The sequence below is a fragment of the Impatiens glandulifera genome, chromosome 9 (assembly GCF_907164915.1).
Source record: "Impatiens glandulifera chromosome 9, dImpGla2.1, whole genome shotgun sequence".
NCBI classification, from domain to species: Eukaryota; Viridiplantae; Streptophyta; class Magnoliopsida; order Ericales; family Balsaminaceae; genus Impatiens; species Impatiens glandulifera.
Window position 1 is genome coordinate 28,640,261 of NC_061870.1, and position 13,506 is coordinate 28,653,766.

General features: G+C 34.2%; 4 protein-coding genes across 4 annotated transcripts; all 4 read left to right on the forward strand.

The window, feature by feature from the left end:
- Nucleotides 1-991: 991 nt before the first annotated feature.
- LOC124914948 (chorismate mutase 1, chloroplastic) lies at nucleotides 992-2,671 on the forward strand. Its single transcript, XM_047455580.1, has 6 exons — nucleotides 992-1,207; nucleotides 1,397-1,619; nucleotides 1,708-1,794; nucleotides 1,860-2,003; nucleotides 2,086-2,178; nucleotides 2,268-2,671. Exons 1-6 carry the CDS (start codon nucleotides 1,053-1,055, stop codon nucleotides 2,511-2,513), a joined length of 948 nt encoding a protein of 315 aa, XP_047311536.1. The 5' UTR covers nucleotides 992-1,052; the 3' UTR covers nucleotides 2,514-2,671.
- Nucleotides 2,672-3,745: 1,074 nt separating this feature from the next.
- Nucleotides 3,746-4,575, forward strand: LOC124915224 (lamin-like protein). The gene is made up of 2 exons (XM_047455901.1): nucleotides 3,746-3,994; nucleotides 4,092-4,575. The coding sequence occupies exons 1-2, from the start codon at nucleotides 3,799-3,801 to the stop codon at nucleotides 4,427-4,429; spliced, it is 534 nt and encodes a 177-aa protein (XP_047311857.1). The 5' UTR covers nucleotides 3,746-3,798; the 3' UTR covers nucleotides 4,430-4,575.
- A 1,194-nt stretch (nucleotides 4,576-5,769) lies between these two features.
- On the forward strand, nucleotides 5,770-7,659 carry LOC124914115. The gene is made up of 7 exons (XM_047454596.1): nucleotides 5,770-6,127; nucleotides 6,193-6,287; nucleotides 6,381-6,498; nucleotides 6,586-6,704; nucleotides 6,807-6,987; nucleotides 7,063-7,200; nucleotides 7,281-7,659. Exons 1-7 carry the CDS (start codon nucleotides 5,849-5,851, stop codon nucleotides 7,569-7,571), a joined length of 1,221 nt encoding a protein of 406 aa, XP_047310552.1. The 5' UTR covers nucleotides 5,770-5,848; the 3' UTR covers nucleotides 7,572-7,659.
- Nucleotides 7,660-7,808: 149 nt separating this feature from the next.
- LOC124914114 (cyclin-dependent kinase C-2 C-like) lies at nucleotides 7,809-9,354 on the forward strand. The gene has a single exon (XM_047454595.1). It carries the CDS (start codon nucleotides 7,939-7,941, stop codon nucleotides 9,352-9,354), a length of 1,416 nt encoding a protein of 471 aa, XP_047310551.1. The 5' UTR covers nucleotides 7,809-7,938.
- The last annotated feature ends 4,152 nt before the right edge of the window (nucleotides 9,355-13,506 follow it).

Consider the following 13,506-nt stretch of genomic DNA (forward strand, 5'->3'; position numbering starts at 1 on the left):
TTTTAAATTTTGCGTAAATTAATAAAAATATATGGAGGAAAATAAGGAAGAAACTAAGAAAATAAAATATCAAACAACGTCATACTCCACTTTTGCGAAAAACAATAATAATGTTTTTCGTCAAATCTCAACCATGAATAAAATAAAATATATAGAAATTAAATACAAAATGAATTTAGATAACTTTTGTAATGACTCAAGTCTAGTTTCTTAGGTATTAAGTTATGATCATTACTCATTAGTTTAGATTGCTTAACAAACTAGAACCCACTTCCTATTGTTTCTAAATCAAAACAATGTTTAGTATTGGTTTCTAAATACAAATTAAGTTTAGTTTGACCTCATTATAAATTTATAACAATGTTTAATTTTAAAATTTAAGAAATAATGTCCAAAGTTTATTTTTTTTTATTAAAAGTATCTTAATTAAATTTGAGGAAGGACAAATGTAACTAAAAGAACCCTCTAATATTATTATCATAAGAGTCAACAAACCTTTAAATTTAAATAATTGTAAAATTTGAAATCTATGTGAAGATTTATAATAGAATATAAAAATTACATAAATTTACTGAGTTTTGCATCTGTTTCTTGTTTTTATTTTAACTAATACAATATTAATAAATAAAACAATACATTCCTCTTCTGCCTATATTAATGGGTGGATACTAACATTAAGTTTCTGGGTTCGAGTCCATCAAACACGACATTTTTGTAACTGGTTAAATATATTTACGGGTTTTCATGTATTTTTTTTTTTTTATAAAACAATACCAATTTATTTCACGTGAGTTGATGATGATGATGAAGAAGGGTTAACAATGACGTATTTGAAGAGACGAAATCCACCACCTACCGCTTTCGAAACCTACCACCTGTCGTAGACGGACCTCGTCTCCTTTCTCAACAGTTTCCCCCCTTCCACTTTCCGAATCATTTATTAAAAATCTGTCTCTTTTCCATATATATATATATATAGACATGTTTTCATCCAGGTTCAATTTGCATTTCATTGTCGTCTATCTCTTTTCTTCTTCTTCTTTCGTCTAATCATGGAGGCTAATTTGTTCCCCATCAATCTTCACGGCTTCAACCCTTCTTCCAAACCAGGACGTCTCTTGAAATCATCAAGATTCACAACTATCCGGTCTTCACTCCCTCCCAGACACGGCGCTCGCTCTGTTCAGGCGAATGCAATGTCAATTTTGTATGTTTTTCTTTTCTTTTCATTCATCCCCCCTATTGTTTATCCTTGTTCCTTGGGGTTTCTTTTCGTGACCCAGCTAATAAATTCAACCAATTTTAACATATATCAATTGGGTTTTTATGGAATAGGATAATCTTTGAAATGATATCTGATACAGGGAATGAATGATCAATCAATTCAATGCTGCAGGTTCCCACAGAAGGAAAGAGTTGATGAAAGTAAAAGCTATACTTTAAATGGTATCAGACATTCTTTGATTCGACAAGAGGACAGTATAATATTCAGCCTGTTAGAAAGAGCTCAATATTCTTTGAATCCAAATACATATGATCCTAATGCTTTTCCAGTTGATGGGTTTAGCGGGTCTTTGGTTGAGTTTATGGTCAAAGAAACTGAGAAGCTTCATGCTCGTGTATGTATATATGCTAATAATACTGCTGATTTCAAATAATTTTGGGTTTCATTTTTTTCTAAACTGTTGTAGATTGGTAATTGATCAGGTTGGTAGATACAAGAGTCCTGATGAACACCCTTTTTTCCCAAGGGACTTACCAAACCCCATTCTTCCACCTTTAAAGTATCCACAGGTAAACTAGTTCAATATTTAGTGTTCATCATTCATCTAGTTGATCTTATGCTGGTTCTTTGGCAGGTTCTTCATCCAATTGGTTGCCTGATCAATATTAACAGAAAAGTATGGGATATGTACTTTAAAAACCTTCTTCCCAGATTGGTTAAGGAAGGAGATGATGGTAATTGTGGATCAACAGCAGTCTGTGACACAATTTGTCTTCAGGTATAGTCTATATTATAGATATAGATATAGATATGATATCCCCATTGATCAATTTGACGAAGAATTCATGTTCTTCTTCCAGGCCCTTTCGAAGAGAATTCACTATGGGAAATTTGTAGCAGAGGCTAAGTTTCGAGCTTCGCCCGAGGACTATACAAGTGCAATAAAAGCACAAGTAAGTGTGTGGGAGCACTTACATAAAGTTCCTGTTAGTTGTTACAATAGAGGTCAATTAATGAACTTTTGATATTGTCTTTGTTGTAGGACCGAAAATGGCTGATGGATTTACTTACATATCCAATGGTTGAAGAAACAGTGAAGAGAAGGGTGGAGATAAAATCGAAAACTCATGGTCAAGAAGTGGTGATTAATCAGGGAGATGAACTGGTTTCAGGTTCAGATCCGAATTACAGAATAAAACCAAACTTGGTTGGGGATTTGTATGGAGATTGGATCATGCCATTGACAAAGGAAGTTCAAGTTGAGTATTTGTTAAGAAGACTTGATTGACCTGTAATAATAATAATAATATGTTATTAGATTACTTACTACTTATGTATTATAAATCAATGCCCCAATGTTTGGCCTCCCCTGTTTTAGAACAAAACAAAATCTTATCTATTTGCCGACCAATGAATGTTGTCTTAATCTTATATTAATTAATTCTATTTATATGTTTATTTCGGATTTCAATATGATTTTTCCTTATATTATTATTATTGATCTTTTGAGAAAAGAAAATGAAAGCGTAAAAAGGAAGAGGACGCGTAATGAAACAAGTATGAACTGGAGTGAGCTGGATAACACTTACTGCTCTGCTGTTTGTATTCATTTCTAGATCCATCTATTAATTATGTTAACTAAGTTTCAGATTCAAGTTACAAAATTGTTTAGCTAAAAATTAAACTTAGATTTAGTATCATAATAAAATACTCATTGTTATTTTTAAAAATAATAAAAATTATTTAAATAACTAAGGCCTTATTTTTTTAAAAATCTAGAAAGAAAAAAAAGTAATGATTTGTGATGATTTTGAAGTGATAATAATTATTTTTCGATAAAAAGACTTAAAAAATATGGATATATATGAATAAAATAAAATAAATAATATTTTAAAATAGATGCTATTTTAGTATTTTGATTAATGAAACGAGTGATGTGATTGTTGAGAAATGATTGATTGAAAAATTATTTTTAGATGAATTTTTTTAAAACCCAAAGAGAACAAGCTACAAGACCAACTAGAGATAAAAGGTTGATTTGATGTCCATTGGTTCACCTATGGGGAAAACATTACATTAAAAGAAGAAAAAAAATCACCCAATATGTTATTAAGGTAGATATTTGAGAAAAACAATTAACTTGACCGATTACACAGATTTTTTGAAACGAATATTAAAATTTTTTATCGAATGACTACGATTATTGAAAATTCGTTGATTTCTTTTCGACCAGATAGTCCATCAAAAAATAATACAAATGAACAGATCTGTCGTATCAGTCACATAAATTCAAACATCTCAAAAACTCAGACATCATCCACTTACACTCGACTATGCAAACTGCAGGTAACACATACAATAAGTTAACTTATGATACTAACATCATTTGTAACCTATCAAATATGTGCTTAATTATGTCATTTCTACTTATAACTAATAATGATTACTAATAAAGAAAATGATTGTTTAATTTAATGATGCTAGTACACTTATATATTTATTATCCACCGCCAGAAACATAGGTCTTAGTAACTTGAGTGAACATTGTTCTAGATAGATATAGAGAGAGAGAGATGGAGTACTGGCTGAGGAAGAGCGGCATAGCAACGCCGGCGGCGGCGATTGCGGTGGTGTGTGCAGTATTAGTGTTGCTACCACCGCAAGTGTCATCGGTTCGATATATAGTTGGGGGGAACAAAGGCTGGACCAGCAATGTAAACTACACTATCTGGGCACAGGACAAGCATTTCTACACAGAAGACTGGCTCTGTAAGTTTCAGATCTATACAATCCTTCATCCTCTGTTGTTTTAAATCATAGATCTGACTTGGGTTTTAGCTGATTTACTTGTTGTTCTTGTATCTAGTCTTTGTTTATGACAGAACTCAAACGAACGTACTAGAGGTAAACAAAACGGACTATGAGAACTGTAATTCTGATCATCCTCTCCATAACTGGACAACTGGAGCTGGAAGAGATGTGGTTCCTCTTAATGTGACTAGGCATTTTTACTTCATTAGTGGAAAAGGGTACTGTTATGGAGGCATGAAATTGGCTGTTCTTGTTGAGAAAATGCCACCGCCGTCGGCTCCAATACACGCTAAGGGCGGTGCAGACCGTGTTTCCTTTTTTCAAGGACAGATTATCATACCTTCTTTCTTAGCTATTGCAGCTGTATGGGATTCATTTGTCAGGTTCTGCTAGCCCAACAATTTCAAAAGTGTGTGTGTTTGTGATTTGATTTGATTATTACATTATATTAATTCCTTCTTAATTAGTTTATTTGATGGATTTTAAGTACCCATTAATGTTATATACTCTATTTTCTTTCTAAATATGATTGATTGATGCTTGGTTCTCATAGGTTTAAGTTGGAGTTGTTCTTGTTATGAAGGGAGGACAGTTTTATTGTGACTTAACATATTCACAAGTACAAAAAGGGAATTATTAAGAGCTTGTTTCAAAAGGGTTTTTATGGTTTATTCTTTAAGATTTTTGACCTAAAATCTAGTGATTATTAGGTTTTGTTATTTTATCAAAAAAAAACTCAATAATCACTCCATCCATTTAATCAACTTTTTTATTTATTAAAATATCAAAATTATTTTTTATTTAATTAATTTTTAAAATAGAAAAAAATAGTGATATTTTTCAATTAACAATAAAAAAACTGTTTTTTTTTTAATTTAATCAAACTGGATTTTTTAGGTAAAAACCAAAGATCAAAACGAGTACATTCATTTAATCACTTTTTTTATCAATTAAAATATTAAAATTATATTTAATTTAAAATAAAATAATAAATTTCTTCAAACAAACTTAATAATTCAACTTTTAGTAAAGTAAAAAAAATAAAACAATCATATCGGAGAGAATTTGAGAGAGAACGACAGTGTCACCACATCACTACGTCATTTCCTCTCAAATTCCTCCCCAATCATTTCTCTAACAATTTTCCATAAGATAATTTGTAATATAAGTTAAGTATTTGATTTATATTTTTATTTGGAGTTTTTAGCATTGAGTTATGTCCGAATCATTTATATTTTATGAGTTAGACAATGAGATTATATCCTATTATTTTCTCGAAAGGCACGAGACTTTATGGTTGTTTGGACATTTTTAAGTAAAGACTAACTACACTAACCGTCGTGAGTCTGAACCGTCTAACCGAAATTGGATTTTCTTTTCTTGACATATGCGTTTAAATTTCATTTTTTCCCCTTTTTTTCAGTCAAATATTGGTTCTCGTTCGTGTAAAAGCAATTTTTTTTACAATAATATCGTCTTGACATATTTAGTATGAGATGTCATTGCTTTTTTTTTGTTTTTTTTTTTTGTTTTTTTTTTTGTCTTAATTTGTATTTTTTTGGTTTCTCTGTCATTGTTATTATGTTTATTGGTTGTACATAAAAACATTTTTATAAAATATTTTTTAAAAAATTAATTTATATTTTAAAAGTGTAGGGGCTTATTTATTCTTTTTCTATAATGTGAGGAGTTATTTCTAAAAGGATAGAAACGAGGATAAGATAAACTAGAATCTGCTGGTTCTAACTTCTAACACCGGTCGTCGTCATTCATATTCACTGCTTCACCGGTTCACCGCCGGCGGCGGAAAAAATGGCCGTCATTTCATCGAACTTTCTTTCTACAATGCCGAAATTACTCAATCTAAACAGAGAGATCGATTCTTCTGTTCATTTCACTACCTTTAATAGATCTCTATTTCCATCGCGAAGCCTGAAAACTATAGTACCCAAGACTTCAGAATCGTCCTTCTCCACCGCGACAACGGCTCCTGTAATCGACGATACAATACCGAGAGAAGAATCAACGAGCGTCGATGCCCTTAAACGCTTCATAGACCTCAGTCTAGGCAACTGGACCGGTTCTTTCTACGTGAGTAAAAGGCTCATTATTGTCTTTTGTTGAGTTTCTGAGTTGTTTGACGATCCTATTTTCAGCAATTTGATGGGGAGGGTAATTTGTTGCATAAAGTTAGCACGAAGCTGGCTGCTGGTTCATATGGAGAAGATGAACTCATCAGTTTAATTCAGACGTAATCTCCAATTACTTTAAAATCCCAGATGTAATCTTGTTCACTCCTTTGGCATTGAAAGTTCACAACTTTGTAAGTTTTTTGTTTACCCAGATTGTACATCAATCAAGCATCAACAAACACTACGGTTTCTGGTGAAATAGAGGAGCCTGAGTGGGCGGAGTACAAAATTAAAGAGACAAATATGTTTACTGTAGACAAATATCAGCAGGTTGTGTGCTACTTATGTTACAAATGTTGTTTGAATGATTCTGTTTTTTTTCCTTTTGGCTGAATGTCCATGATGATTAGTTTGCAGATTGGTTTTTTCCCAAATGAAAAAGCCTTTGCTCTAAGGTACCAGACTGCTGGCATGTTGGAGAATGTATTAAGACAAGGAGTGTTAGGTGAAGATGACACTGGAGAAGAGTCACCCAAGTTAGTGTTGTTTCATTATCCGTTCTTATTCTGAGACTGTCCAAGTTTACGGCTTATAATGAATATCTAAAATGTTAATACTTTTCTTTTCTTACCTTGTAGAAACCTAAAGCTACCATCTCGTCGCCCTTCTATTGTATGTGAGAACTGCCTTTATTCTTTAGAGAAAGATATGCGTGTGAGAGCATTCCATATCATGGACCCGAAAGGCTTCCTAGAAATGCTCATCATCTTCTTCGAAGAGAGAGGAGTGAATATTCATCCTTCCTTTGATGTGTCTCAAGTAAGTGTCAGTCTCATGCTTCTTCTTCTTCTTGTTTGGAAATTCTTTCAATAATTGAATTTTGTTTGGTTACAGTCCGACAGGATTACCTCTCATATTGGTAAGTGGAAAGGGCATTCCATCACGAAACGCAGTGGTGTTTATGGAGCCACAATTAAGGAGGTTGATACAGTTGCAGTGCTCGAGTTTAGTGAAGATGGAAAGCTAGTCCAGGTCAACTTTGGTTTCCATTTTATTGTGTTCACGATTATCTAAACTGTTTGTTTTAATTCTCTGGGAAATGATGAATGCAGGATACTACCTTTACAACAAAAGGAAGTGATGTTACATCGAATGTTCATTGGACGGGTACCATGTCTAAGAACTTGGTGACGTTCGATGGTGGTTTCCAGATAACATTGTTGCCGGGTGGTGTGTACATGGCATGTCCTTCTGACATAAAAAAAAGTGTGGCTGAATTCAAGTCGTTTCATTTGGAGTTATGTTGGCTCGAATCACCTGACAAGAGACAGAGATTGATTCGCACCTACGACGCTGAAGGTTTAGCTGTCTCATCCACTTATATCTTTGAGACCAAATCATAAAATTCTATGTAGTAATAGTAATGACATATCTAGCGGATTTTATATTATTTTAAAGTATATTAAGATTATGAATTGTTATTTCCTGAAATCCTGCATCCTCCTATAATCACTCAAGTTTATGGATGAATGGAGAAAAGAGTGGGGGGGGGGAGAAAATCACTAAGAGCCCAACAAAAGATTGCTTTGCTAATTTAAACTCCACATTTAATGGATTCCTTTTTTCTTCTAACCTAATTGGAACCTCTGCATCTGGTAGTGTTGTTGGTCAATCCTCACCCAATACACATTATCCCCCTATCCCATAGCATACCTGGGATTCTCCAAACCACTTCTCCATGTCTTCCTTTTGATGGGTTTAGGGCGGTAAATGGGTTGCATCAGCTCAAAACAGGCGAAGCCCTCTCCACCGCCTTCGCCTGTTTCCCATTATCTTTTTACCGTCCTGCCTCTTCCTCCACCTCCTCCTCAACATGGCGATTCCACCTTAATTCAGGATTCCTCGAGAATCAAGAGAGGTGGTGTTGGTTTTGTTGAATTGGAGAAGATAAAAGAGGAGCCCGAGAAGGAGGAGGCAGCCGTGGCAGTGGTGGTAGTAGAAGGGGAAGAAAATGTTATTGGGGGTGGTGATAATCTCATTGTTAAACATGAGTTGATTAACAACGATTCTAGTAAAGGAACCGAGAGGAAAGGAGCGTCTTTCGTTTTGAGATTTGGGAGATACACGGAGGCCGAGCAAATTGCTGCCGGTTGGCCTCCGTGGCTCAGTGCAGTCGCCGGTGAGGCCATTGACGGATGGCTACCTCTTAAAGCCGACTCGTTTGAGAAATTGGACAAGATTGGACAAGGAACTTACAGCAATGTGTACAGAGCTCGCGATCTAGGAAGAAATGGTAAGTTAGTTGCTTTAAAGAAGGTCAGGTTCGACACCTTTCAAAAAGAGAGCGTGAGGTTTATGGCGCGAGAAATAGTTTTCCTAAGAAGGCTTAATCACCCAAACGTGATGAAACTGGAAGGCGTCATTACAAACCGATTATCCTGCAGTATCTACTTGGTTTTCGAATACATGGAACACGATCTTTCAGGTCTCTTATCCTGTCCAGACATCAAATTCACCGGTTCCCAAATTAAATGTTACATGAAACAGCTCCTAAACGGAGTCGAACACTGTCACGAGCGAGGAATCATGCACAGGGATATAAAAACATCCAACATTCTAGTGAACAACGATGGGATTTTGAAGATAGCAGATTTCGGCCTTGCCAATTACACAAGCTCAAGACAAAGGAGGGAACCGTTGACTAGCCGGGTGGTTACACTATGGTATCGACCACCCGAACTTCTATTAGGTTCGACCAATTACGGCCCTTCAATCGATTTATGGAGCGTTGGGTGCGTATTCGCAGAACTTAATATGGGAAAGCCTATTCTAAAAGGTAGAACTGAAGTTGAACAACTACATAAGATTTTCAAACTATGTGGGTCTCCTCAATCTGATGAATTCTGGAGAAAATCAAAACTTCCACTTGCCTCATCTATGTTCAAACCACAACACCCTTATCAAAGTACTCTAAAAGAAAGGTGCAAGGAATTACCCAAGAGTGCAGTTCAATTACTTGAAACTCTCCTTTCAATTGAACCTCTTAAGAGGGGAACTATTCCATCCGCCATGGATTCTGAATATTTCAAATCAAAGCCTTTTCCATGTGAACCTTCAAACTTACCAAAGTATCCACCTAACAAGGAAATTGATGCAAAAGTTCGAGAAGAAGAAGCTAGAAGGTGATGATTGAAGTGTTCTGTTTTCTTAGTTTTCTTCAACTTTGATTCATTATGCAATCTGATATTTGTGTTTGTTTACAGACGAATTGCAGGCATAAGATCAAGAACACTAGAAACTTCAAGAAACCCAACAAGAGTTGATAATAATACTAACAAAACATTACAACAAACAAGCACAATTTCCAAAATGGTAACAACAAATATACATATCTAATTGATAATGTTTACAAATCTTCTGACCATATTACTTAATATTTACATTATGAACAGGACCGTAGAAACAACGCCGGCGGCGGTGGTGTCCGGATTAGTAAAGAACGATCAGCGACTGTATCTCGGGAGATACCCATGTATGATACAATTTCTGAAACGGCATCTCAGACTACACAAGTGTCGAGAGTTGATAGCATTCAATCAGTTCCGATCGTTACTCCGGCGACTGGCAGAAAAGAATGGACGGGAAATAGAAAAGCGAGCAATTCTTTCTCGACAAGACGGGGACATAACAATTCAAGAATTCGAACAGTAATAAAAGATTAAGAAGCAAAAGAACAAGAACTGAAATTTAACTTCTTTCTCGATGACTGTTGAATTAATCAATTCATTGCTCATCTTCCTTATGGAGTTATTTTTTTTATCCATATGGGTTGCCATTGTTTTCTCCCCGAGGAAAATGAGTTAGTTTCCTTCATTAGTTTTTTGAGATTGAATTCAAGTATTTATTTTTTTCTACCAATTTACACAGATCTATCTATTCCAAGATTGTGAAAAGCTTCAAAATAGACGAAACCCTAATAATAAAACACCATTTTAAGAAGAACCCATCAATCAATCAAAGATTAAAAACGGTGAATGAAAAATGTAGGGAAATCCAGGCGCTCACGCTGGGAAAGAGAACCAGCGAAACGATCATGGAAGAAACCCCCCAAAGAAATGGTTAATATAAGCCTATCGCACTAACGTGCGCCACGATTTAACCTCTCCCGTGGAATACCACGCCACCCCTTCCTCTTAAGGGGTAAGCGCTCGGCCTAAGGCGTATTTTTGTTTCGTCTTCCCCAGTCGACATCTTTATATACGCGTCCAATCATCCCGAAACCCTAATTTACTTAGGCGGATACCAATCCACTTATTAAAAAACGAAAAATTGAAATTGGCAAATAGTAAGTTTGCTTAATGGTCCATTTCAATTTTATTTTATTTTTGGGCTCACTCTGATGACTCTGATTTATGTAGGGATATAATATACCTTGAATTAAGCCCAAATAATACTAAAGTAGTCATTTTTTTTAGAATACTTTTTTTTTAAATACTTCCTTCTCTTTTTATTTTGTTTTAGAAAACTAATATTAATCCGTATTGAAAATACTTCCTTCTATTCTTATTTTGTTTTAGAAAACTAATATTAATCCGTATTGAGTTTTACTTTTAGCTTGGTATAACAATTATAATTATTTTCGCATTTTCGATTTTAATTGTCCCGTTATTTACGAGTTTTTCCGATTTGACTAGTAATTGATCGAGGATAGGAAAAGAATAATATTTGTATCTCCCGCCTAACTCCACCCCGATTTTATCTTGATTCTCCCCTGAATACTAATAAACATAATTAAATATATAATATTATTCCTATATTTATTTATTATTTATATTTTATGAGAGTTGTAAATTTATTTCTTTATAATAATATAAAATTTTAATATATTATAATATATATATATATATAATCTTGTAATCCCGAAAAACTATTTGTATTGAGGTTTTGTAAAAAAATTCGAAATTTGAGAATTTCAACATCCGTTTGAGTGTTAGGATTTTGGGGTTCAATTTTAAATAATACGGGAATTTAAATTTGATTTTTAGAAATTCATGAGTTTAAATTAATTAAACATAATTAATTTAAATGATTATTTATTTTGAAACAGAGTCGTCAATTGATTTTTATAATCAATCAAAGTTGGCATATATGTACAATTGTATTGACTAGAGTTTTCTTTTAGTTCGTAGTTTGGTGATACTCGAGAAAGGGTTTTCGCGCTTCATCCTCCATATTTTAAAACAATATCTACTTATAAATTTGGATTTTGAAAATCGTTTGTATAACGTTTTATTTTATCGATTATTCTTTTGGTCCTAAGAATGCATAAGATTTGTGCGTTATTTAAAATATTGTAACGACAATATTAAAAATGCTGGTACATGTTGTTGTTTGTTGTTGACTTAGGAGTTAGGAAGGAAATACCTAAAGAACATCAATCATTTTTATAAACATTAAGGTTTAAATATAAATCCCAAACGAGCATTTATCAAAATATTTTTGTGTAAATATCCCAAAAATATTTTAAAAGCATTCTATTTTTTTGAGATTTTTAGAAAATGATTTGAAGTCCCAAAATTATAAAAAAAAAATTGTAATTTAAAAATTGGAACCAAACTAGCCTTAGGACCGGAGCCCTGTGCCTCGGGTTCGTTTTTATGGGTCGAGGACTAAAAACCCTCGGTCTAGGTGGAGGGACCTCTCGGTCGAGGCTCAAGATCTACAGTCGGAGTGCCGAAGTCCCTCAGTCTAGGTGTTAAGGATTTTCGGTCCTTGGCTGAGATTCCCGGTTTGGGTGTATAAACCCTCGGTCCTAGGTTATCTCTGGGCTAAGTTCCTTGGTCATGACTCATGAGTATAGGAATTCTCGGTCCTGAGTTTGGACCTCTTGGTCTTAGGTTCTAGAATTCTCGATCCTAAGTTTGATCTCTCGGTCCTAAATATAAAAAGCATCGGTCCAAGTTCAAGAACATTGGTCTAACCTCTCGGTCCTGTTGAAATTCTCGGTCCTAGGTTCAAATTTATTGGTCTTAGGTCTCGGTCTGGACCGATGATTATCGGTCGGACGTCTCGGTACTCAAGAACATAAAAGTGCAGTTTTGTAAATTTGTTGTTTAACTTGGATTCTTTGATCCAAGGGCTTGGGTAGTTTCACAAAGTTTCTATAACATGTTGATCATCATCTCAAGGTATTAATCAATCTGAATGAAGATCAAATCGTTCAAAACTGTTTGTGATAAAAAATGGGGTTTTGATTTTAAAGTTGTTTTGAGAAGAAATTAGATATCCAATAACTTCCTTATATCTCATATATTTGATTGATACCAAAACAAGAACACTAGTTGTTCACTTTGACCAAATCAATAACTCGAAAAATTCAATTATTTTGATCAAATATGATCGGGATGGATCAAACATGATCCAAACAGTTATCTAATATATTTACAATCATGTTGGGAAGTTTTCTAGGTTGTGATTCAAGAGAATTAACCCAAAGCAGTAAATACATTTTTTTTAAATTCAAATTTTGAGTTTTTTCTGTTTTAGGTTGATGGATTGTTTCTAACCTATCCAGAAAGTTTATAAATAATCATAAGATCAATTCCCAATTATAAAACACCATAAATAGCAAACATACTAATTTATTCAAATTGAAATATAAAAAATTCAAATTCAAACTGTAAATATGAATTAGAGAGTGATTGGAATTTACCAAGAATTGGAAGAACACTCATTGATCCTTAAGAAAGTTTTTAGGATACTCAGATTCAAACTTTAAGGCCTCAAACAAAAAATTCAAAAAATCCGAAAATTTGAAACTTTAATGACGTATTTTTAATTTTCTTTGATTTTAAGGTGGAGAGTGGATTCCTTTGTTTTAGAATGAATGACTGAAGGGTGTATTTATAGCATCCCTGAGTCGGTAAAGACTTCAAGTGAATTGATCAATCAAAATTCATTTATGGTATTTTGGTTGTTATTCTTCAAGTTGGCCGGAATAGAGATAAATCATCCATATTTGAAGTGGAGAAATGATCACCGTGGTAGGGTGATCATTTCACCTTTCGAATCAGGCGGAAAAGTGAACTATTGGCTGAGTTCCAAATTTGCAAAATCAAATACGAGTCTTTGATCTTATCTTCTCCGGCGATCGCGATGAAGACGAAGGTGGCGCATGAAACGACGTCGTTTCATACGCTTTTACGTGTTCTGTCAATAGTTTGTCTAATGTCGTTGGCGTTTGGGCGTTCTGTTAGCGATTTAGCTAACAGGTGTTAACTGATCGCCTACTTCTCAGGCGCGCGCATTTCTGGCTACATCGGGTTACGCGGGCGCCTC